This window comes from Micropterus salmoides, unplaced genomic scaffold (genome assembly GCF_014851395.1).
Source record: "Micropterus salmoides isolate LMB-PRFRI ecotype aquatic unplaced genomic scaffold, ASM1485139v1 Ms_hic_scaffold_1, whole genome shotgun sequence".
Classification (NCBI taxonomy): domain Eukaryota; kingdom Metazoa; phylum Chordata; class Actinopteri; order Centrarchiformes; family Centrarchidae; genus Micropterus; species Micropterus salmoides.
In genome coordinates this window covers 56,531,791-56,557,325 of record NW_024040040.1, presented here as the reverse complement: position 1 = coordinate 56,557,325, position 25,535 = coordinate 56,531,791, and the positions used below count along the sequence as shown (strand labels likewise).

The 25,535-nt window shown below is 40.3% G+C and overlaps 1 protein-coding gene across 1 annotated transcript in view; it reads right to left on the bottom strand.

The window, feature by feature from the left end:
• The window catches only part of LOC119897289 (NACHT, LRR and PYD domains-containing protein 12-like), a 118,428-nt gene extending 97,827 nt beyond the window's left edge, over positions 1 to 20,601 (bottom strand). Inside the window, exons 1-5 of the mRNA XM_038710895.1 lie at positions 20,472 to 20,601; positions 16,871 to 17,159; positions 3,488 to 5,291; positions 3,216 to 3,389; positions 2,716 to 2,889 (exon numbers count right to left, since the gene is read on the bottom strand). Coding sequence (XP_038566823.1) covers positions 2,716 to 2,889; positions 3,216 to 3,389; positions 3,488 to 5,291; positions 16,871 to 17,147 — 2,429 coding nt within the window. The 5' untranslated portion in view covers positions 17,148 to 17,159; positions 20,472 to 20,601. The remainder of the gene's footprint in view (positions 1 to 2,715; positions 2,890 to 3,215; positions 3,390 to 3,487; positions 5,292 to 16,870; positions 17,160 to 20,471) is intronic.
• Positions 20,602 to 25,535: the final 4,934 nt, after the last annotated feature.

Here is a 25,535-nt window from a genome sequence, read left to right as displayed (position 1 = left end):
TTCAGTCCGAACCTACCATCGAACTGCCCCAACACTCAGTTGAAATCCTGCGATATAAGTCCGCGGTAGCCACGTGATGACTATTTTATTAGCCAACTTGCCCATTTCAGCCCAGACCTAGTGAGTGAAGCACCCCAGCACTCAGCTGTGATTCTGCAATCTCCAAATCCGCGGTATCGGCAAGCGCTTAAATTCTTATCTCTTCATCAGCTCACTTCGTCTATGCAGTCCTGTTCTGATTGGATCGAAGCTCCCCGACACTCAGTCGAAGCACTGCGATTCTTAAAAACAGCGGTATTTACGATAATGGCTGGAAAACTCTTATCTTATTTACAAATCTTATTTACATACTTATTTACACTTAAAAGCCAACAATTAAACATAAAAGCCTTTCTAATCTACCAGCTTTGCACACACTTTGACACACTGCTTTTTTGCCTGCATTTAGATTTGCACCCATCTCTGACACATCAGCGGTTCTCAATCTGTATCTGCTTTGTCTTTTTTAATGAATGTAGTTCATTTTTAGTGAATTCAGTTACATTTTTAATAATTTTCCTTAATTTTTTGTACTTTAACTAGGTTCTAGAGTGAGGAAGCTTTCAGAAACTTCACCTGGGCGGAGAATCCTGTACTCAGACACACTATTATGCAGAAATTTTAGAAAAAGGTTTTCTGCTTACCTTTCTAAGTACGCGTATGTGTCTCTGAGATACAGGTTGTCCGTCCTTGGTCAAGGTCATCCTGCCCCGGTTCAACTCTCCTGGCTGGCTCGCCAAGTAATGTCGTGTAAAAATCCAAGACTTGGGCCAGATAAGAAAGCTTGAACTTTTACCAACATTTTTATTATCAACAAAAACAGACACCAATTAGAATACAAAAGTTCCACCGGAGTGTGTCAGAGATCGGTGCAAAATAGAGCCCCATCCTGTTACCAGAACAGAGACCCGAGTCGACATGAAAACCATGTAACGACTGACTTTCACCTCCTTTTGATCATGCCATTTCTTCCATAACCTGACTTTTGTGGAATAAACTGGTGTTGTTTGTGCTCTGTGCTAGAAACAGGACATTCTTACTGTAATGGACTATATTGATGTATGTTTTGTTATACAATTTGCACAAAATCTGCTTCTATATTTTACTTTGCAGGTATTTTTGATGATATCTCACTGTGCTCCCTCCCTTTTCTCCCAAAGCACACGAACTTGCTCACACACACACACACATGTGCCTGGGCAGTTAGATACAGAAAGCAGCACACACACTCAGAGCTGTAGAGTTTTAACACTGTGATCCTAACTTTACACTATAAAATAACACTTTAAATGATGACAATGTAGACCACCATTGCTCTAGTAATAAATGATAACAATTTAGGCTATAATGCTGCAAAATAATTCACAACAGTACCTTTACATGCCTTCTTGTTTTACAACTCTCTGCTTACCTTAGTCTGTAAAGAATGAAAAATTAATACTAGGCTCTTCTGTACCCCAATTATACAATTAAGATTAGCTACTGCCCTTTATTCTGGATTTGTTATACCTGATAAAAATGAATGTGACAGCTGAATCAGATTAAGTCATTTTTTCATTGACACTTAAGTAGTTGCCTTTACACCCTAAGGCCCGGAACTTCAGGATGTAGTTGTTCACCAATACTGTACAGTATGTAGACTAAGGAACAATCCTTGTCTTATACCTGACTTACACCATGATCACCTTAGCCATCATTGCAACAATACCCCCCCCCCGAGAGATTTGGCAGGAGCCACCACTGTTCAAATCTATAAAGAAACCTGTTAACATTTGTTCAGGGAAATAAGTTATAAGTTGTCTCTTGTTATAAATTTAGTGGAATTTGGCTTGATGAATCCCTTTCTTTTCAACCACGGGTAAAAAAATAATAAAGTTTATATATAGAGTTTGCACAAGTTACAAGAGATTTATTGCAAACTGTAAATCTCTCACTCATCATTGCACACTTTATTTTAGAGTTGGTTGGCAATCCCTGATCTCTGGGAGACTTAAACATTGGTAATTGGTTCATTTATAAAAAGCCATTCTGGGTAAACTACCATCTTATATTTCCACCCTAACTGAGCGAAAATCTGTAGCTATCACTTAAGATATCGCCACTCACTTGGAACATCCTCCAAACAATCTTGAAACTAAGAGAATTGGTCTATGTTTAATGTTCAAGCAATTCTACAAACGATGATGAATGGTGCAGCTGGTAGTTGTCAATGTGCAAAGTAAGTAAATTCTTTGGCTTTTCTAATTTTAAAGTTACCATAATGATTTGATGTGTCTCTATGTAGATCTTGTGTTTCTTGTGGTATTGTTCTTGTCTGTAACCATTTTATGCTGCTATCTTGACTAGATCACCATTGTAAAAGAGATCCCTCATTTCAACCGGTCTTATCTGGTTGATGGGTTAAATTAAATTAAATCAATTAATACCAACAGACAATTATTTTAATGTTGCAATGTTGTAATGTTTAATGTTCCATATTGTCCCTGGAGATGTTCTCCTTGAAGAACTCCTACACAAAGATCTCCATTTTATGTTCAACCATGGATTCCATTCTGAGCAAAGGCAAAAGGCGTCCTACATTTCTGACTATTCATAAAACACTTATATCCACCATTGACCTAAAAAGACCTCCTAAATCAGACTGACTGCCTGTGGCTGCAGCAGGCCTCTTCATACCTGAGAGTGTCCAGTCCCCAGTGTGGATCCTCCAGTCCAGCAGACAGCAGCTTCACTCCTGAGTCTCCTGGATGATTGTAGCTCAGGTCCAGCTCTCTCAGATGGGAGGGGTTGGAGCTCAGAGCTAAGGCCAGAGAAGCACAGCCTTCCTCTGTGATCAGACAGCCTGACAGCCTGCAAACACACAAACCAACACACACAGAGGAACCCATGAGGCGGAAAGTTTTTTGTTTGTTAGTTTCTTACTTCAAGTACTTTTTAGTTCAGATACAAATTTAGAAACAAAATTAGAATAAATTGTTATATTTAATCATTCAACAACAAAATAATGAACAAGAGAAAATCATTAAACATTAACGTTAATGTAAAATAATTTTCTGAGTCTTGAAACTACTGTTGAGATTTAGTTTAAGGTCACATTCCTACACTGGCTAGTTGTATCCACCACTCTAAATCAGATTTTAAATGGTCATCAACTCAGTGGGTCAATGAATCCTGACCTCAGGGTTTCCAGTGTACAGTGTGGACTATCTAGTCCAGCACACAGCAGCTTCACTCCTGAATCCTGCAGGTCATTGTTACTCAGGTCCAGCTCTCTCAGACTAGAGGACTGGAAGCTGAGAACTGAGGACAGAGCTTCACAGCTTCTCTCTGAGAAGTTACAGCTGCTCAGTCTGGAGAGACAACAGGAAGGAAACAAGAAACAACAAATTTCTTTCTTTCTCCAGTTGAAAGATAGAAGAGTATTTATTGACAAAGAAATGCCACTTACAGAGCTTTCTTGGAGGCTTTGACCACTGGCAGCAGCCTCAGAAGAGCCTCCTCTGAAGCAGAGTATTTCTTCAGGTCAAACATATCCAGATCTTTCTCTGATGACAGTAAGATGAAGACCAGAGCTGACCACTGAGCAGGAGAGAGTTTATCTGTGGAAAGACTTCCTGAACTCAGGGACTGTTGAATCTGCTCCACTAGAGAACAATCCTTCAGTTCGTTCATACAGTGGAACAGATTGATGCATTTTTCTGCAGAGGGAGTCATTTTAATCTTCATCTTGATGTACTCAACCATCACCTGATTGGTTTTTGAGCCACTTCCTGTCTGTGTCAGCAGGCCTCGTAGTAGATTCTGATTAGTCTGCAGTGAAAGTCCCAGGAGGAAGCGGAGGAACAAGTCTAGGTATCCATTTGGACTCTGTAAGGCCTTGTCCACCGCACTCTGGTAGAACTGTCTTACTTTAGGTTTGTCTCTGAAGACTTTAGACCACCAGGAGGTTGATTGTTCTTCTGCCAGCAGATTGACACCAGAGGTGATGAATGTCAGATGGACATGAAGAGCAGCCAGAAATTCCTGAACGCTCAGATGGACGAAGCAGAACACCTTGTACTGGTACAGCCCACTCTCCTCTTTAAAGATCTGTGTGAACACTCCTGAGTACACTGAGGCTGCTCTGATATCGATGCCACACTCTGTCAGGTCTGATTCATAGAAGATCAGGTTGCCTTTCTGCAGCTGCTCAAAAGCCAGTTTTCCCAGAGACTCAATCATCTTCCTGCTCTCTGGACTCCAATGTGGATCTGTCTCAGCTCCTCCATCATACTTGACATTCTTCAGTTTGGACTGAACCACCAGGAAGTGGATGTACATCTCAGTCAGGGTCTTGGGTAGCTCTCCTCCCTCTCTGGTCTTCAACAGATCCTCCAGAACGGTAGCAGTGATCCAGCAGAAGACTGGGATGTGACACATGATGTGGAGGCTTCGTGACATCTTGATGTGGGAGATGATTCTGCTGGCCTGCTTCTCATCACCAAACCTCTTCCTGAAGTACTCCTCCTTCTGGGGATCAGTGAACCCTCTGACTTCTGTCATCATGCCAACACATTCAGGAGGGATCTGATTGGCTGCTGCAGGTCGTGTGGTTATCCAGACGCGAGCAGAGGGAAGCAGGTTCCCCTTGATGAGGTTTGTCAGCAGCACATCCACTGAGGTGGACTCTGTAACATCAGTCAGGATCTTAGTGTTGTGGAAGTCCAGAGGAGGTCGACACTCATCCAGACCATCAAAGATGAACACAACCTGGAACTCTTCAAACCTGCAGATTCCTGCTTCTCTGGTTTCAGTAAAGAAGTGATGAACAAGTTCCACCAAGCTGTACTTTTCCTCTTTCACCACATTCAGCTCTCTGAAAGTGAATGGAAATGTGAACTGTATGTCCTGGTTGGCTTTGTCTTCAGCCCAGTCCAGAGTGAACTTCTGTGTTAAGACTGTTTTCCCAATGCCAGCCACTCCCTTTGTCATCACTGTTCTGATTGGTTCATCTCTTCCAGGTGAGGCTTTAAAGATGTCTTCTTGTCTGATGGTTGTTTCTGGTCTGTCTGGTTTCCTGGATGCTGTTTCAATCTGTCTGACCTCATGTTCATCATTGACCTCTGCAGTCCCTCCCTCTGTGATGTAGAGCTCTGTGTAGATCTGGTTCAGAAGGGTTGGGTTTCCTGCTTTAGCAATCCCCTCAAACACACACTGGAACTTCTTCTTCAGCTTAGATTTAAGTTTAAACTGACAAACTGCATCAGGATTGCCTGAGTGAAAACACAGAAACAAATTAGTGTGTCTTGATGAACAAGTCTCATCTTTGTACTGACTTCTTCTGCCCCAAGAATCTGCCTCCCCTTCAGCCTGAAGCCACTTTTGTCAGTAGAGAAGGTGCTGCCTCTGATTCTATACATACTGATTGTTTCTGCAGCGTTCATCAAAGAAGAAATTAAGACCTTTATAACATAAAATGAAACTGAATACTGGTCTAATAATGACCAAAGTAGGGATAGTAAAGCTGATAAGCAATAAAGTACAGTGTATCTGGAAAGTATTCACAGCGCTTCACTTTTTCCACATTTTGTTATGATACAGCCTTATTCCAAAATGGATGAAAATCATTTTTTTCCTCCAAATTCTACAAACAATACCCCATAATTACAATGTGAAAGAAGTTTGTTTGCAATCTTTCAAAATTTGAAGATCAATCAAAGATTTGAAGATCCAGTTGCCCTTAAACTTTAACTTTCTTTGGATAACTATGACCTGGATGACCTTCATAGACACATGTACATGTAAGTATTCACAGTATTATTACACTACACTTTCCTGCTAATAACACTTCAGTTAATAATCCGTACCGCTAGGTCTTTGATAAAGTCTCTACCTGTAGGTCTTTGATAAAGCTTATAGTTAGGGCTGGCTCAGGTGAGTCCTGAACCATCCCTTAGTTATGCTGCTATAGGCCTAGACTGCCGGGGGATTTCCTATGATGCACTGACCTCTTTCTCTTCTTTCTCTCCCTCTGTATGCAACCTCATCCCATTAATGCATGTTACTAACACAACAACAACACTTGTGCTTTCTCATCCCTCGTCTCTCTCCTCCTATCACTTCTTGCAGGTGTTTCTGGCTCTGGAGCTGTGGAGTCTGGATCTGTGGTTGCGAGTCACCTGCTGCCCTCGTGTTCCTGCTCGACACCCTCTACTACAACGACTATTGTTACTAGTCCTATTGTTATTATTGTAATTATAATCATTAACATTACGATTATTATCATTAACACTACTATAAATATCTGTACCATTATTCATTCAGTCCATAGAAACATCACCTTTACTGTCTGCACCTCTGTGTGTATGATAATAATAATAATCTTTATTTGTAGAGCACTTTTCAAAAACAAGTTACAAAGTGCTTTAACAAGTGTATAGACAATGTATGAGCAATTTTCATTCTGTATTATTTTATGTAATTCTTGTCTTGTGCCACTAGGGGGCTGTATGTGCTTTGCAGTTCAGCTGATCTCGAGTCATGGAGGGGTGGGTTATTTAACATAGAGGAAACCCAGACACAGGTGTTGCTGATTTGGGAAGCAAACTTTTTGACTGTGCTAACGTCTAGCCTGGGGGTGAGCAAGGCACGACGGTGTTTGGTTACATGTATTACGAGTTAAGATATTGCCACTGTAAGATATAAGGAGGAAAATAAACTTGCTAGATAATAGTAACATTACTGAAGTCCCCATTTGATATTTAAGACACTGCACGGGCACACGTCTAAACTTAATTCGCTGTATTAGCAACCAGTTACTAGACTATGTTTAGGACTTAGTCAGTACAGACAATAATACCCAAAAGACAATAATACAAAAACAATACAAGATAAAAGCATGAAAACATTGAAAAGACTAAAATATACATTTAAGATAAATATAAAATAAGTAAAATAGAATAAAATAAAAGGGATAAAATAAAGTCAAATAAGATCGGGAAAAGCTCTCCTATAAAAGTATGTTTTAAGAAGGGACTTAAAAGAGTTCACTGACTCAGCCGACCTGATTTCCTCGGGCAGGCTGTTCCAGAGCCTCGGGGCCCTGACAGCAAACGCTCTGTCCCCTTTAGTTTTCAGTCGAGACTCTGGAACAGACAACAGACCTCTGCCCGAGGATCTCAAGGTACGTGCTGGTGCGTATGGGACTAAAAGGTCAGAAATATAACAAGGCGAGAGGCCATGAAGAGCTTTAAAAGTGATCAATAGAATTTTAAAGTCAATTCTAAAACATACTGGGAGCCAGTGTAATGAAGCTAAAATAGGAGTGATGTGGTCATATTTCTTTGTTCTGGTTAAAAGCCTGGCAGCTGAGTTCTGGACAGTCTGGAATCGATCAGTAGATTTTTGGGTTAAACAAGTGAAAAGGCTGTTGCAATAATCCAGGCGTGATGAGATGAAGGCGTGTAAAATGGTCTTGGTGTCCTTAAAAGTTAACATAGGTCGAATTTTTGCTATATTTCTAAGTTGATATAAACATGATTGAACAAGCTTTGTGGTGTGCTGCTCGAAATTTAAATTACTATCAAACCAAACACCAAGGTTCTTTGCCACAGGCTTAATGTGATTTACTAGGGAACCAGCAGATGGCAGTATTTGATTGTTTGAAATACTGCCATCTGCAGGGACCCGATGACCAGGATTTCTGTTTTGTCTGAGTTCAGCTGGAGGAAATTATTTGACATCCATTTTTTAACTTCACAAAGGCAGTTGTTAAGTGAACTCAGCATTCCTGGGTCTGAGGAGCCGACGGGCAAGTACATTTGTGTGTCATCAGCATAAATATGAAAAGAAATACCATGTTTATGGATAATATGTCCAAGGGGAAGCAGATACGAGGAAAACAAAATGGGTCCTAAAACCGACCCCTGAGGGACACCATATTTAACTGGACAGAACGAACAGACATAGTTTAGACATAGTTTACAGACACGCAAAACTTCCCATTTGACAGGTAGGATGAAAACCATTCTAGGGCAGTACCAGAGATCCCCACCCAGTGCCTCAGTCTGTCTAACATGATGTTGTGATCAATGGTGTCAAAAGCAGCGCTAAGGTCCAGGAGTACCAGGACTGAGCACATGCCTTCATCAGCAGACATTAAAAGGTCATTGGTGACTTTAAGCAGGGCAGTCTCAGTGCTGTGGTACTTCCTAAAACCAGACTGAAACTTTTCAAATAAATTGTTATTTTCCAGTACAGTGAGCAGCTGTTTGGACACAATTCTTTCTAGAATCTTTGCAATAAAAGGCAGTTTTGAAATTGGTCTAAAATTATGTGGGAGGGAGGGATCTAAACCAGGTTTCTTTAAAAGTGGGTTCACGCAAGCCGTTTTAAAATAATCAGGGACACAACCAGTAGATAGGGAGCTGTTGAAAACAGAGATCAAATGGGGCCCAACAGAATCTATTACTTTCAGTAAAAACTTTGTAGGTATTACATCAAGTGGGCTGGAGGACACTCTCATTTGTGACACTGTTTTTAAAAGCTCAAACAAGTCGATGGGATAAAACTGGTTAAAACTCTCTTGTTGCTGGTGAGGAACCTCTGAGTAAGAGGCCGCGGGGGTAATAGAGGCTCTGATTGACACCACCTTATTGGTAAAATAAGATAAAAACAATTCACAGTCATCATTACTTCCAGCTGAGGCACAAGGAGGGGTTGGGTTTACCAGCTGATCCACAGTCTTAAACAGAAACCTGGGATTGTGTTTATGTGTAGTAATCAGTTCAGAGAAATAGTGTGTTCTCGCATCCCTAACCATGTTATTATAGTTAATTAATAAATCCTTCAGACTGAGGTAATGGACTTGGAGACTGGATTTTTTTCCATCTGCGCTCTGCTTTCCTGCATTCCCTTTTTAGGCTGCGAATGCTGTCATTTATCCAGGGTTGCTTACTAGCTTTAGACGTAGGCCTAACCTTTAGAGGAGCAGTAATATTTAGTGACGACAAGCAGATATGATTGAAGTGATCCACCAGATTGTTGGTGTTGGAATCAGACAGGTGTTGGCTTATTTAAAAGAAGTGGCCATATTTAAAAAGTCAGTTGCATTAACATTGGTGGGATCATCAACATGAATATTAAAATCGCCACAAAGAACAATTCTTTCATGGTTTTGGGGGGCAATAAATTATAAAAAATATGTATATATAACTTTAAGAGTGAGAACTTCAAAGGAGTTAAATTCATCACAGCGTACTTGATGACATTTAAAATCTTTCCTATACATGCTCACTATATTGTGTAGGCTGCCTCTCTCTCTCTCTCTCTCTCTCTCTCTCTCTCGGCCGCCCACGCCCATGGTTCTGCTCGAGGTTTCTGCCTCTTAAAGGAAGTTCTTCCTTGCCTCTGTCGCCTAGTGCTGCTCTTGGTGGGAACTGTTGGGCTCCTGTAAATAACATCATAGAGTACGGTCTAGACCTGCTCTTTATGAAAAGCGCTGTGAGATAACGGTTTCTGATTTGGTGCTATATAAATAAAATTGAATTGAATAAGCTACTGTTTCATACTGTAAATATCCACATTTATTATCATTTATTATTATAATCTTAGATTTGTATACTTTATTATATTCTCTACTCACTAACTTCAACTACCTAGTATTTCTATTCCTTTTATGCCTTGCGAGTACCTGCAACAAAGAATTCACCGTTGGATCAATAAAGCATTCAGATTCTGAACATTAATGAGTTGTCTCTATGGGGTAGTGGTTAAGACATATACCTTTGGTGTGAAAAACCTGGGTTCAATTCCCATTGTGATACATGTGTCCCTAAACACAACACTTAACTCCTAGTTGCTCCAAAGGTGTGCCCTCAGCAATTGCAATTGTAATTTGCTTTTGAGAAAAGTGTCACAGAAACAACACACAGATGTATTTTATTTAAACACACTTTTATTGCAATCTCTGCAGTCTCTGACATTTCTCCGAAATCCTGCTGGTCATGTATTGATAAGACGTTTAGAATTGTAAGCGCGGTTCAATCATTGTTTCAATGAAACCCCTACCAAGATGTGTCGATATCAAAAGTGACCAGTAGGTGTCATTGTGGAGACGGGTGTCGAAGTGTTTCGAAGCCTCGACCCAGTTCCGGCACAATTGCTTTAAACGTGTCAATGTACATTGCCGCATTCATCTTTTCCTAGATCCTGACTAGTCTCCCAGTTCCTGCTGCTGAAATACATCCCCTCAGCATGATGCTGCCACTACCTGGTTTCCTCCAGACATGACACTTGCAGTGTGTGGCCATGTGTTTTCCCAGTATGCTAAGCAGGCTGTGCAATCCCCGGCTGAGGATTGGCTGGTGTCGGTGAGGATCTGTCTGCTCCTGCCTATATCTATCCAGATTGGAGCAGTCCCAAGACCGTCCACCAATCTGTGAGCTGTGGTTGAGGCCTGCTGCAATAAAAGGCACCATACAGCCGTGCAAGAGGCGCTCACTGTCATTAACTGTTTTGCCTCTGTGCTCACTACTGTTTGTATTGAGCCTAACATATGTATATTGTTTGCTGGTTGCAGCAGCGTCACTTCTGTGGCCTGCTTGTGTTTATTACTGCTATTACTGAGAGTCAGTATTTATTTAGTTGAGAGTAGTCTTTGTGTTAGCTGTTTAGCTAAAGACTCTGTTGCAGCAGTTTATTTCACTACTGATAGTCAGTAAGTGTTTATTTTTGTTAAGAGACACACTTGAGTTAGTTTGTGTTTAACTGTGTGTCTGCAGAGCTGGGCTAGGCTTTGGAGTAAGTACTGACACCCACTCTACATATAGGATTTTCCCTTGTTTAGTACATTAGGTTTAGGGGTGCTGAGCTCCCTGTGTTTTGTTTTGAGACAGCCAAAATAGAGAGGTTTTGTTTTCACTTTGGTCTTTGAGTTAGTAATCCCTGTTTAAAGCCTTGTCAACTCTCTTGTATAAATAAATAACTTTTCCACCATACCAAGTACATTTGGTTTATGCGTACATCCCCTTTCCCCTAGTGAGCTGGGACGTAACAAGGCCAGATAGTTAAATCTATGTTTCATCAGACTAGAGAATGCGCCTCATGGCCTGAGAGTCCTTCGGGTGCCTTTTGGCAAACTCCAGATCGGCCGTCATGTGCCTTTTACTGAGGAGTGGCTTCCGTCTGGCCGCTATACTATACAGACCTGATTGGTGGAGTGCTGCAGAGATGTTTCTTCTTCTGGAAGGTTCTCTTCTCTCCACAGAGACAAGCTGGAGCTCTATCAGAGTGACCAACGGGTTCTTGGCCCTATGATTTGCTGGGCAGCCAGCTCTAGGAAGAGTCCTGGTGGTTCCAAACTTCTTTCATTTACAGATAATTAAGGCGACTGTGCTCATTGGGATCTTCAACGTGTTATACATTTTTCTGTACCCCTCCCCACATCTGTGCCTCAATACCATTCTGTCTACAGACAATTCCTTGGACTGCATGCACTGTTAACTGTGGGATCTTATATAGACAGGTGTGTAGCTTTCCACATCATGTCCAATCAACTGAATTTACCACAGGTGGACTCCAGTCGAGTTGTAGGATGATCCGTGGAAACGGGACTCACCTGAACTCAATTTTGAGGGTCATGGCAAAGGCTGTGAATACTTGTACATGTTTTTTAGGTTTTTAATTTTTAATAATTTTGGAAAGATTTCAAACAAACTTCTTTTATCTTGTCATGGTATTTTGTTTGTAGAATTTTGATGAACATAATAAATTTTGTACCCCGCCTTTTGCCACAATGTCAGCTGGGATTGGCTCCAGCCCCCCGCAACCCTGTATGCATGATAAGCAGTTGACGATGGATGGATGGATAATGAATTTCATCCATTTTGGAATAAGGCTGTAACATAACAAAATGTGGGAAAAGTAAAGAGCTGTGAATTCCTTCCGGATGCACAGTAACTTTTGTTAAGAATTTGTGCTAAATAAAAATGAATCGAAATGAATAAGTAGAGGACATTTATTTATTGACATAAATAAATGGTAAGTAGTGACTGTCAGTCCTTACCAGCTATGACAATAATTCCTTGTAATATAATTAATTACAATTAACATGACCTGGACCCAGATGAACTGCAAGGCAAGTTTATTTGTATAGCACATTTCAACAACAAGGTAATTCAAAGTGCTTTACATCAAACATAAAAGCAACAGGGAAATATAAAAAGGTTTAAAAGCAACATAAAATATAAAAAGTTACAGTGCAGTGTACAATCAGGGTTAAAAAGAGTTAAATGGAAAATAAAAACAGGCTGAGGGGTTGAGCAAATAATTGAGTTACAATAATTCTGAAAAAAAAGAGTAAACAGAGGAGTACACTTATTCCACTCTCTCTCTCTCTAGTCTGTACTTGGGTCCACAGCAATCTTTGGGTCCACTGAAACTCCAAAAACCCTCGGACACTACAGAGAAACCAGGACATGTCTGTCCGCAGGCCACTTTAATCCAGTTATACTCTAGACCTGCGCGTTAACAGGTGGACAGAGGTTCCTGCAAATCACTCGGGCGCGAGATTTAAGATCACTTCCTTCACTCTGTTCAATCTCACTCCCACAATTCCCCAACTCAATTAGCTACTAATTTCTCACTGTGTATATATTAATTAAAAGCAATGATAAAAAGCTAAAAAGAAAACAGGACAGTAAAAGTTACAGTGCAGTGTAAGTTATCAATAAAAAGACAAATCGTAAATATTTAATTAAAAGCAATGGTAAAAAGAACTGAATCAGCTGCAGCTGATAGTTTCTTAGGGAGCCCTGTAAGGACACTGTTACAGTAGTCAAGTCGACTGAAGATAAATGCATGGATAAGCTTTTCCAGGTCCTGCTGAGACATAAGTCCTTTAATCCTTGATATATTCTTCAGGTGATAGTAGGCTGACTTTGTAATTGTCTTAATGTGGCTCCTCAAATTCAGGTCTGAGTCCATGACTACACCAAGATTTCTGGCTTGATTTGTGGTTCTAAACACTACAGATTGAAGTCGAGCGCTGACTTTCAATCGTTCCTCCCTGGCTGGTGAAATGGTTATGTAAAGTCGAATGCAGCACTGAGATCCAATGAGACTGAAATTCTGCCACTGTCAGTGTTTAAGTGGATGTCATTGAAGACCTTAACAAGAGCCGTCTCAGTGCTGTGGTGTGGTCGAAAACCTGACTGGAAGACCTCAAAACAGTTATTTAGTGCCAAGAAAGCACTAAGCTGTTGAAAAAATAGCCTTTTCAATGATTTTACTTAAAAATGGGAGATTTGATATGGGCCTATAATTGCTCATTAGTGACCTGTCTAGATTGCTCTTTTTTAAGAGTGGCTGAATGACTGCAGTTTTCAGGGCCTGTGGGAAAAAACCTGAGAGGAGAGACAATTTGTAGTAGATCTGAGGCCATGCATTTAGACACATTTTTGAAAAAACCTGTTGGCAAAATATGATGGCAGCATGAGGAGGATTTCATGTTATGTTATGTCCTCCAGGTTTTTATGGTTAATATAATCAAATTGTCTCATGCTATATGAATTGTTTTTATGTGGACACAGGGACAAGACATATCCTGTTACTGACATGGAGGCACTGATTTCTTGTCTAATTGTTTGAATTTTGTCTGTGAAGAAGGAAGCAAATTCATTGCAGGCCCTGGTGGATAGAAGGTCAGAGGCTACAGACACAGGAGGGTTGGTTAGCCTGTCGACAGCAGCAAACAGGACACGTGCATTATTAGTGTTTTTGGTGATGATGTCAGAGAAGATTAACCACCAATTTCTCAGCTCTAAATTATAAATGCGAAGTCTCTCTTTATAGATGTCATAATGAACCTGAAGATTTGTTTTCCGCCACCTGCGTTCAGCTTTTCGACACTATCTTTTTTGAGTTCTAACCAGCGTGGCATTTCTCCATGGAGATCTTCTCTTACCAGAGACCACCTTCACCTTGGCTGGTGCAATGGCATCAATAACATTTGTAATTTTAGAACTGAAATTATCTACAAGCTCATTGACTGAGACCCGTGAGAGGGCGGGTGTTGAGGGCAAAGCCTCAATAAATTTTTCACTAGTGTTTTCAGTGATATGCCGTTATGTGATCACCTCTGTTTGTACATTTGCACTGTTATCTTGGTCCAACCAAGTTTCAGTTAAAAACATGAAATTAAGATTGTGAGTGATTATTAAAACATTGATTAAAAATGTTTTTTCCTGCCAAAGACCTAACATTTAACAAAGCTAATTTTAGTGTGTGAAAAACATTATCTGGCCCACTTTTTTCTACAGGCTGCGGCTGACGAGGAATTAATACTAAACTTGTAGGATATGTTGAGTCACCGTGCTTTTTCTGTTACCTGTGAAGACGGGGATGGAGAAGACTACCAGCACACTGGGCCCCGGCTTGTCCTGGGAAGAGTCATGAGTGCTATTTTCCTTGTAGCCTGGACCCAGCACATATCAGACAGAGCTTACTTGGCGTTTTCGCCATTGCAGAGCGGGATGGCGGGTTTCTACTGCCTCTATGGTGGGGATGCAGGTGAACAAAGAAGTCACGTCATAGGATACCATGGTTTTATCTGGATCCAGTTTTAGTCCTCGAACTTTGTTTACAAAGTCAATAGAGTTTTGGACGTGGTGAGGCGTGTTTCCCACCAATGGAGCTAAGATGGTGGAAATGTGTTTGGCAATGTTGTAGGTGACCGAGTTAATGCTGCTGATAATCGGCCTGAGTGGGGCTCCTTCTTTGTGTATCTTGGGTAGTCCATAAATGCATGGAATGGCTTCTCCAGGATACAAACGGTAATATTGTTCACGGGTGATGGTGTTGTCCTTCTGTAACTGTTGTAGACATTCTATGGCCTTTTTCTTGTATCCGCTGGTTGGGTCTCTGTGATGAGGTCTACTATCGGTAGTTGCTGTGGTGTAATGGCAAAGTTTAATCCTTTGGCCAGAACGTCTTTCTCTAGTTGGGTGAGTTCCCTATCTGACAAGTTTTTCACCCATCTGTTGTCTGGTTCTTGTCCTTTCTCCTCCAAGACAATTCTCCTGTTTTGTTAGTGCAGCTCGCTCTGGACTGTAGGTTTTGGAATTTCCGGGTCTGTCTTTCTTTGCTCTTGTTGTGCTGAGATAGCTGTGCTTTCTTGATGAAGTCCATGACCTTTCCCAGTGCTGTACTGGTCAGATATGTTTCTGTTTGTGGTGTATGTTGTCCATTTCTTTGTTCAGGGCTTCAATTGTGAAGTGTTTCTGTCTCACTCTCTCGTTCAGTAGCTGGTGTTGTGCTTTCTCCAGGATTATTCCGGCTCTGTGTCCTTTTACCGTGGAGCCTAAGTGTAGGCTGTTGGGAATGAGTTTGTGTTGTCTGCATCTCAGGTTGAATCGTAGATGGTTCCTGTAGTCTGCAATTTTCCTGGCTGTCCTTTCATACTCCCGTACCAATCTGAGGGTGTTCATCCCAAAATGATTAGCAAGATGTCTATGAAGATTCTCAGTCATCCAGGTCATAGTTATCCAACGAAGGATGTCTTCTTCTTGTTTAGATTCCTCTTGTATTTTGTCCTTGGAAGAGGGAACAGATGAGTGACGCAGAAAGTAAAACAGGTTTTACTCCTGACTTGTTAAGGCGAAGTCCATCTGCCTTAAAAAGATGTCTGCGGTCCCACAGAAAGTAAAAGTTTTCAATGAAATGCACTGAGTGGACAGTACATGCTGTTGAGAGCCACGTGTTCAAAGCCATCAATCTGCTGAATCTCTCAGCTCCTCTTCGGATTGGCGGTATAGGGCCACTGATAAACACCTGAGCATTCAAAGAGCTGACTGTGTTCAACAGATTATTAAAATCCTCTTTCAACACTTCAGACTGTTTATTCACAACATCATTGGTCCCGACTGCAGAAAATAAATGAATGGACTAACTGTTTTGAATAAATCCACTGTCACTACACTGCCCTTAGTTTATAGATGTGCAGCGTCTCCTAATAGCCACATACAAAAAATGTATAAAGGCAAAAATATTCAAGATCTGTGAATAAACTGAGTCTTTTTTGAGGGAACTAAATTCAAAGTTGATTCAGACTTTAAAACCAGCAGATACTCTGATGCTGATTTGACTAACTCTCATCAGGTTCTGCTGAATTTGCTTTTACTCAGTTATAATGAAGTCAGAATGTGTGTAAAACTTAATAACACTTACTGTATTTTAAGTTAAGAACAACACTGTCCTCCATATGTACCAGAGAATAAAGCAGCTTTACGTTCACACTGACAGGAGGAAGGTTCTCTGTTCTGGTTGCAGCTTCTTCTAGCCTGGCAAGAAAGCCATCACATAATAATGATCTTAAACATCCCGTAGCTAACATTTATCACCCTTTATTGCACGCTTTATTTTGATAGCAAATATTACCGCAATATTTAAGTAAGCTTATACATTTTGATAGCATTGATGAATTTCTGACGCAGGAAACTACTTCTTAATTTCACGTGCATCAACATGTCAACCTCATGTGCAGACTGCATAATGTCATCAGGACATCTCATTTGTTATTTACTCAAGGCATAAAATACCACACTAACAATAAAACCATCCACAATACTCAGTGACAATAATATCTCCCAGTGTCTCAAACCAAGGAGGAAGTAAGAGAATCAGGCAGCCTCTGTCTTCTCAAACACCAATGATTGATAACTTAAACCTTTTGTCATAATAACAAGGTCTCACATTTTATTATTTGGTGAATGCAGTGAGCTTCTGTACGGAGAGACCCTGTTCCTTTACAAGTATCATGTAGCCCGTGTCAACCACAAAATATAAAAAAACTGACCTTCTGGTCCTGAGCTGGTGTCTGGCAGACTCTGCACAAGGTCGTTCCTGGGTAGTTCCTCTAAAACCTTCTTGGTCACCTTCAGAGCTCCATGAAGATTATAGGCGTTCACCATCAGATCCACAGTGTCCTGCCTTTCTGCCTTCTCCAGCTCGAACACTTTAATGGTTCCCTTCCATCCTTCCAGGATGTCGGGCTGCTTCAGATACCATTTGAACTTTGTGAATTCCTCGTCACTTAAATCCTCCAGAGTCTTCAAAACGTCTTTCGCTGTCATCGTGGCTCCCTGCTAAAGTCAGGCAGTAATTTTAGACCTGAAGGAAAATTGTAACACAAATTTTTTAGAGCAGCAGCAAGAGTTCTGATTGGCTGTCACAGGATCTGTGTTTGTAGTTGGTAGTATTTGTGTGTAGAGTCTGGCCAGTCAGAGCTCCTGCTGCTGCTCTCTGTTACTGTCATTTAGATGTGGCAAACTTCTTTCAAAAGAAAAGCCATATTTGACAAAAGGAAAACTCAATGGAAAAGGAAATGTTAGCATAATGCTAATGTATCGTCAGATTACTTAATCCATTCATTCACAATCACATGTTTTAGATCTTGAAATAAAGCCTAGCTGTTGTTTTTAGCTATGCTGCACAGCTCACGACACCAAAAAATACTGAGCAACACGGCTGAGGCTGAATGTCATTAGTCATTAGCCTATACAACAACTCAAGAATACAATTCAAGCCTCTCCTCCAAGAGGGTCTGACATTACAACATAAAGTTTTCTGAATTTGTCTCATGGTAAAGAAAAAAGAACAGCTGGTGTTCTCTGATTGGCTGATTGGTGTGTGTAGTTTTGTACAATGAAAACCCAGCTGATCAGGATTCAGGCTCTTAAACCAGTTCTGACTCTCTCTCATGTCTCAGCACTGAAGTCAGCTCAGAATGAAATTGAACTTGTTTACTGCTGCTGTTTTAATTGGATTAAACTCATCATGAAAAGTCTAATTTTGGTCAAAAAGTCATAGATCATAGAATAATTAGTAACTGAATTTGTGAATATTCAGATCTACAAGTAGTAAATACCAGTGTAGAATACCAGAATGAAGATGTTTCTTCATGAAAGGTGTGTCAGAAGAAGAAAAACATCAGGTCAGTTACTAAGTGAGGGAGAACAAGCTTAGGACACTATGTAACAAACACAAACTGCATCAACAAAGAGATGAGAGATGACTAACCAACAGATATCTGACACATTTTCAGAAGACATTTCCTCTGTAGTGATTAAACAACACCACCATCACTGTTTGATGGCTGAATTTCAAGGATCAGATCACATTTCTTCAAGTCTTAATATCTTTATCCACATGTATGTTGACAGTGTAGGTGGCTATAATCATTCCACCTGTTCATATTGACTAAAGTGAAGCCTAAAGTGAAGCCTACAAACACAGAGGGAAGTTTGCAATAAAACAGACTTCAACATCATATTATCCTCAGTATTTGGACTGTTGAAGACCAGAGGAATTCACTACATGCTGCTTTGTCTTTCCCTGGCGATGAGGTCACTATTCATTTCTGACTGACTGAAAACATTCAAAATGTTCCTCTTTTTCCAAGTCAACTATATCTAGTCAGTGTGCTACTAGTCCGATAATCTGAAATTAATGATGTTACCATGGCAACTGCTATGGAATTCACATCCACATCAGCTTGCAGAGACTTTCTACCTTCATCTGTATAGTAAACACCGAGAGCTAAAAGGATCCGTCCAATCATTGATCAGCACTTAAAACTGAAAACTCATCATCACTCCATCATTTTCCCCATCATTTCTGCTGGAGAAATGACAAATATCAGCTGCTTCTCTCTGTTTCATATCAGGTCAGTTGAATCCCTTAGGCTTGTTGGATGCTGCTCTGACTAAAGAATCAGTTAGAAAACATTACTGGGCTTTTCTCAGCACTTTCTGCCCTCACACTATTCAATATGATTACTAGTGCTTTGTTATTGACAGAGATGCTGCTTGTTCTCATTGATCAGGAAGAATGAGAGTAGAAAGCTGCCATCAGCTGCTGACCACTAGATGGCCTCATGGAACTGATGAAGGGTTTTACTCTCTGCTTCCTGATACTTTATGTGGCAGCCATCTTTCATCCAGACATTTGGATGATTCAGGAGAAGAAACCAGTTTGTGTCAAACCAGGAGTGCCTTCGGCTCCAACAAAATGTTCAAACTGTTTATTTAATCGGAAACGGTGGCATGTTGAACACCCTGTTTTGCATACATAAGCACTGCACTGCCTTTTAAATATGGCAGGGTTTATTGAAATGTTGCTGCCGTTTGGGTAATGCCTCTGACCCACCAAAGAGACCAAAAGTACATCAAAGCCTGTTTCATACCGCTTCTAGGAAACATATTGTTTAACCTGGAAACTGTAATAGAATGGTGCGCTCAGTTTTCAGAGTGAACGTGCTCTGGAGGACTTGATGGGTATCGCGCTAGAGTTGTAGTTACTCACTATGACCACTGAAGGGCAGTGAAGAATCACCAGTTTATTCTACTCTTCCTCCTCTACTTCCTCCATTCCTCCTGTCCCCCACCTCCCTCCCCCTCTCCTCTAACAGTAGCTGGCAGCAAACAGACCTGAAAACTGGTTTCCTGCGTTCCACAGCTGACAACAAGATAACAGACCTTTAGTTGAAGCAGAGAGAGGCTTGATTTATTGGCACCACTTGAGTTTTTCCTCAAGTTGTTTTTACAGTGAAGGCGAATCAAATCACACAAGGAATACAAGGTCTGAAGAAACAACTACTAGAGACAGAATGGCTTCCACAGTTTTATTAAATTAATTAAATTAATTAAATTAATTAAAGGCTGACCTGTAAAAAGAATCTTCATAAATGGTTAAAAAAATTGTCTAGCAGTTCCCATTAACATACAGTAAAATATAAATTATTCTATAAAATTATGCTTTGACAGCCCAACTTTTGTAAAAATTGTAGCAAGATAATGCTGCACTAATACGTTTGAGATTCATTATTTGAATGGCTGCTGTCTTTAACTGTCAGTAAACTCATTCTGTATCTCCAACATCTGAGTGTCCAAGTGTAGATTCCTCATCTGAGTGTCATAAAGTGAGTGTAAAGCTGCTTATTGCTGTAAATAAAGGGCTTCATCAACAAAAAAGAATGAACCTAAGCTTACCAAGATATCAGGGATACTCTTACATAGGAGGCGTCAAACAACCCCGCATTTATTTTTAAATAGTGAACAGTCTGATTCTTTTCAAAAACTCTTTGGTACAAATGAAGGAACCGAGTGCCCAATTTCCCTGCCTGCCCTAAACCCACTCCCCTTTGTGTGATCAGTGAGAAGCAGCCAGTCACAGAGGCAGATGTGGCGGGAAAATGAGCCAAACTCTGCAGATCACGGACATTAGGTCTGGCAACGCGAGTCATTTAGTGCTGTTAAACCTCATCTACACATGCTAAATTAAATTATACTGGTTCTTTTGAGTGGTTCTCTAAAATGAACAGATCCATAAGATCCTGCTCCCTCCAAAGAGCTGTGATTCTTTTTCTCTATTTTCAAAGGTAAAAACATCAGACTCACTCAGCTTGTTCCTGTGGATGTCCATCCGATCAGCAGCTTGATGGAGTCTCGTCCAAGTTTGTCTGTAAAGAGAGAGCCCTGCTCATTTATATTATGGTGACTCCTCATCAGTCATGTATCTCCAGCTGCTGTCTCACCATCAGAACTGATTTCATCAGAACATGCAGTCTGACAAACAACGTCAGTTCCATAGAGACCAGTTCACGTGGTGTTGAAGTCTGGCAAGCTGTGACATGTAATGGATGGAACATTTCTGCAAACCTGTACTACTCTACATTAGGCTCAGTTTCATACTTTTCTTGTGTTGTCTCACTAACTGCTGGTTTTGTTTTCTGAGGTCACTGAGTCATATTCTCTCTGACTTTTCACATCTTGGCCAGGACATCCTTGTAAAAGAGATTAAAAATCTCAATGGATTTCTTTCCTGGTAAACTAAAGGTTAAATAAAAATAAATAACTTCAGTCAAAAAGCCACATTATAATAAAAATAATCTTTATTTATAGAGCACTTTTCAAAACAATGTTACAAAGTGATTCCACAAGAGCAAAGATAATAAAAAAATAAAGGTATACAGTAAAATCAGGAAGAAACTTATGAAATTAATATATAGTTAAAAGAAAAGTAGATAAATAATTAAAATCAACTAAAATCAGGAAAAGCTCTCATATGATAGTATAAGCCTCGAGGCCCTGACTAAAAACTGTACGTGTTATATATGTATAGTATATTAGGGCTGACCCCAAATAGTCAAAGATTCAATGCTTCAATGGGCGGAGCCTGATTCGACTGTCAATTTCACACTTGAAGCTTTGCAGCAAAACGAGGCCATATGGGGGTGCTCAGTGTCTGATTGTACATAGAACTACCAGTTTTCTGACAATAAGTTAATATACTGCCTATTACAATATATATTTCAACGTATAATGCTATAAATAAACATTAAAAAGAAAAACAACTTTCAAGAAAGGTTTTTAAAGTGCATAAATAAATCCAAATTTGTAACCCTAACCCTGGGTCGTCAGTGCGCATGTGTAGGCATAGCATGTATGTTTGTAGTGGCAGAAGATGAACACTCCCGCGGTGAATAAAAAGGTTTACAGTTTATGAACAATGTCTCTAAGTAAGGGCTGCATGATTTCTTCAACACTGTGACATCTGAGCACCAACCTTCATTTATGTACAGGCAGAGTCCGCCTCCCCTTGTTAGGGGTCATGTTTTTACTTTAGCGGTAGAACCCTTCTATGTTTGTTTGTTATTATTATTAGGGTTCATACCGCGTAAGTCCGATTTACTTAAAATTTCTCACACAGGTGCAGCTCAATGTGCTCTGCAAAAAAGCCTCTGGGACCATTAAGGTCCGCCTAGAGTTTTTTTCCGCCATTTTGAATTTTTTGAAAATCACATTTTTGACATCTCCTCCTAGACCGTAGTATTGCCAACAAATTTTCAGTGAATCATCATTGGATCAAGCTGATTAAAAAGCATGTCAATATCTCAACTACTTTTCAAGATATGGACCAATGAACTTTGAAAGGACGTGGCTCTGGACATAAATGACCACAAATCAGCAACCGTAGGGCCGATCATCACAAAACTCACCGAATATGTTCAGATAGGTGCCCCGGAAAAACCTGGACAGTTTGATGTACATACGTTACTAGGGGGCGCTACAAGTGCAGGAAAGGTGCTTAGCATTACAGACACAACACTATAAATCCCATATTCATTCTACAATCATCACAAATCTCTCAGGATATGTCCTCATAAGTAAATGAAACATGCCCTGAAAGTTTCATTCAAATCAAACACCCGGGGGCGCTATAAATGCAAACAAACTGCAGGGGATAAAACGCAAAATAGGCTACAAAATACATATTGTTTGTCCAATCAACACAAAACTTGCAGATATGTCTACTTAAGCACCTCACACATACACTGAAAGTCTCATTCAAATTGACCACTAGGAGGTGCTATAAATGCATAATAATTGGATGTGGAATGAAACAAATCAAGCTATAGATCAGAAAATGCTTGTCCAATCGTTAAAAAAACTTGAATGTGTTTCGTAACAATTTGCAACCATATGTGGGAAATTTTTTTGATGGCGATATTGCGAAAAAAGGTATGAACCCATGAATCGCTGCTTGTGGCTATATTTTTTCCAGTGAGCTCCATTACACGATCCGCCCGGGGAAGATTAAAACCCCGGTAGGCGAAGTGCGCTGTCCGGGATGTGCTCAGTGAGCAGGACTCGGTAAAACAGAGGAGGGCAGAAATTGAAGTTACTTTTGTTGAGGAGCAGCAGTTCATCCATTTTGTTGGCCACAATCATCATTACTTTTATTAATAACCAGCAGATGGTAGAATTTGTTTTGCCATTCAAGGGGACCCGATGACCAGGATCTCTGTTTTGTCTGAGTTCAGCAGGAGGAAATTATTTGACATGCAATTTTTGACATCTGAGAGACAGTTGGTAAAGTTAACTCACCATTCCAGGGTCTGTGGATCTGACGGGCAGGTACATCTGTGTGTCATCAGCATAAATATGAAAAGAGACACTATGTTTCTTGATAATGTATGAGTAAGGGGAAGCAAATACAAGGAAAATAAAATGGGTCCTAAGACCGACCCCTGAGGCACATCATATTTAACTGGACAGAACGAGGAGACATAGTTGTTTACAGACACGCAAAAAAATAGAAAGCAGACAGCGCCTTACAAAATCCATTACTTTTAGTTACAACTTTGTTTGTTATACATCAAGGGGGCTGGAAGACACTCACTTGTGATTCTGTTTTAGAAGCTCAGACAAATCAATAGGATAAAACTGGTAAAAACTATCTTGTTGTTGGTGAGTGATCTCTGAGTAAGATGCAGAGGAGGTAATAGAGGCTCTACTTGTCAACACTTTCAGCTGAGGTACAAGGAGGGGCTGGGTTGGATTATGTTGATGTGTAGAAATTAGTTCAGAAAATAGTGTGTTCTTACATGCATAACTGTTGGCGCACATTTAAGTTGTTTTGCACGCGTGTTTCGGGCGTGCTGTTTCCTTTGGCTTAAAATAATAAAATAAAATAATAAACTTTCAAAAGTCTGAACTTAACGTCGGATATGCCAATCCATTTATTAACATAACGAAAAATAAAACATTTATTCAAAAATAACTTAACTCAAGTCAGTCTCCATAATTACACGCCGTGCCTCACGGTCAAAAACCATGCACCTCGCAGTGCGCCACACCTGCACTAATTACCCAATGTCTTAAGTAGACTTGTGGCTGCACACAGCGCCAACCCATGGCTATACACAAAATGGCTCCAACACAACCGGCCCCTAATTGTTCATGGCAATACAAGACATAACAATTATAAACATATACACGTATGGAGACATAAATGCAACAAAAACATCTTACAATAAAAACAACAAACAAATAAACCCCTATTTGGTGTGTTTGTTCACTTTTACATTGACTGTTCTACCAATAGGCCTAATTTTGTCACTGGTCTCTCAATTATGTTTGTTCATGAACATTTTTAAGAATTAACATGGAGATGTACTGATCTTTACACAGGATGACTGGGTGTTTGCTCTCTTCGGGCATTGTAGTCCTGGACAATCTTCCACCTACTCTTAACAGTCCATCCTCTAGAACAGGATTCAGCTTGTAGATAGGGCTACACTTTGTTACAGGTTTTCCTGTCCTTAGTGCACAAATCTCTTTGTCAAATCTTTCCCTTTGACAGAACTGAAGGATAGCATTTTCTGCCGCTAATAGATCCTCAGTTGATATACTGTCTCGTCCTGATGACTTTCTGGCTTCCAACATTTTCTTGTCCACATAACAAAGATCAGCCATTTCAACCATCACAAGTTGCTTTCTTCTTTGACTCAACTCCAATAGAGTCTTCTTAACCTTGAGTAACCATGCAACTGCAACCTTCAACCTTTTCCAGTCAGAGAAATATGTGATGAGTTGATTGGTTGCATTATCCTCTTGAATAGTTATTGTGTTGGTAGAGATCTCCAGTTTTACCTCTGGATCATCCTCTTCTATTGTGGATTCTACTTCAAAATGTATCCACGTTTCTCTTGCTTTCCACAGGAATTCTGGACCTGATAACCACGTTTTGCTGTTCAGAAGCTTGTGGACTGTCAGTCCTCTAGATGCGTCATCTGCAGGATTTTGTTTTGTGTGAACATATCGCCACTGTGCTGGGTCTGAAGCTTTCCCAAGAAAGCTCGCGTATTCTTGGTGGAACTTCTCATTTCTTTCCATTTTCCTTCTTAATCCAGTGAGGCGCTGTTGAGCAATACAACGATTGTTTGGCAGTGTCACTTTCTGAGCTTTGAATGGCAATTTTAAACTGTAATGTCCGTCTTTTAAGTTTACAGATTGGTCCATTATTTCAATGAATCTTGCCTCCTGTCTTGACATTTCTTCTCTGTCGTCGGCGATTTTTTCATTGAAGTCACTTTGGTACTGCTTCTCCAATAGCAGCTGAAGTGATTCCACAGATAGTCGGTTAACAGCAACACTATGACCACCATTGTCATTCATGTCTTTGCAATCCTTTCCGAAGCCATTGACCACCCACCCCAATAGAGTTTTAACAGCAAAAGGACCCTCACCTTGACTATTCACAATTTCCCATGGTTCCAGCAACTTTGAAGCATTAGTCCCTATTAATAACTCCACATTAGCATCAATTTCAGGGATTTCAATGTGCTCAAGGTAAGGCCACTGTGTAAGGTCCTCTTGTTTGATCATGTTTGCTGTATTCACTGGCATCGATTTCTGTGTGTAAACATTTGGAAGACTGTAGTACCTTGTACCATTAAGGCTAGCTATTTCAAGTCCATTCACAATGTATGTTGACACTGATGTCTTTGGGCTCATCGTTAAACATATTTTTGACTTTGTCCCAGTGAGATTAAGCCTACGCATAAGAGCTTCAGAGCAGAATGTGGATGTTGAGCCATTGTCCAGAAAAGCATAGGTCTGAATCACCTTGTTGCCTTTTTGTGCTTTTACCTGAACTGGCAGGATGGAGAGCATTCC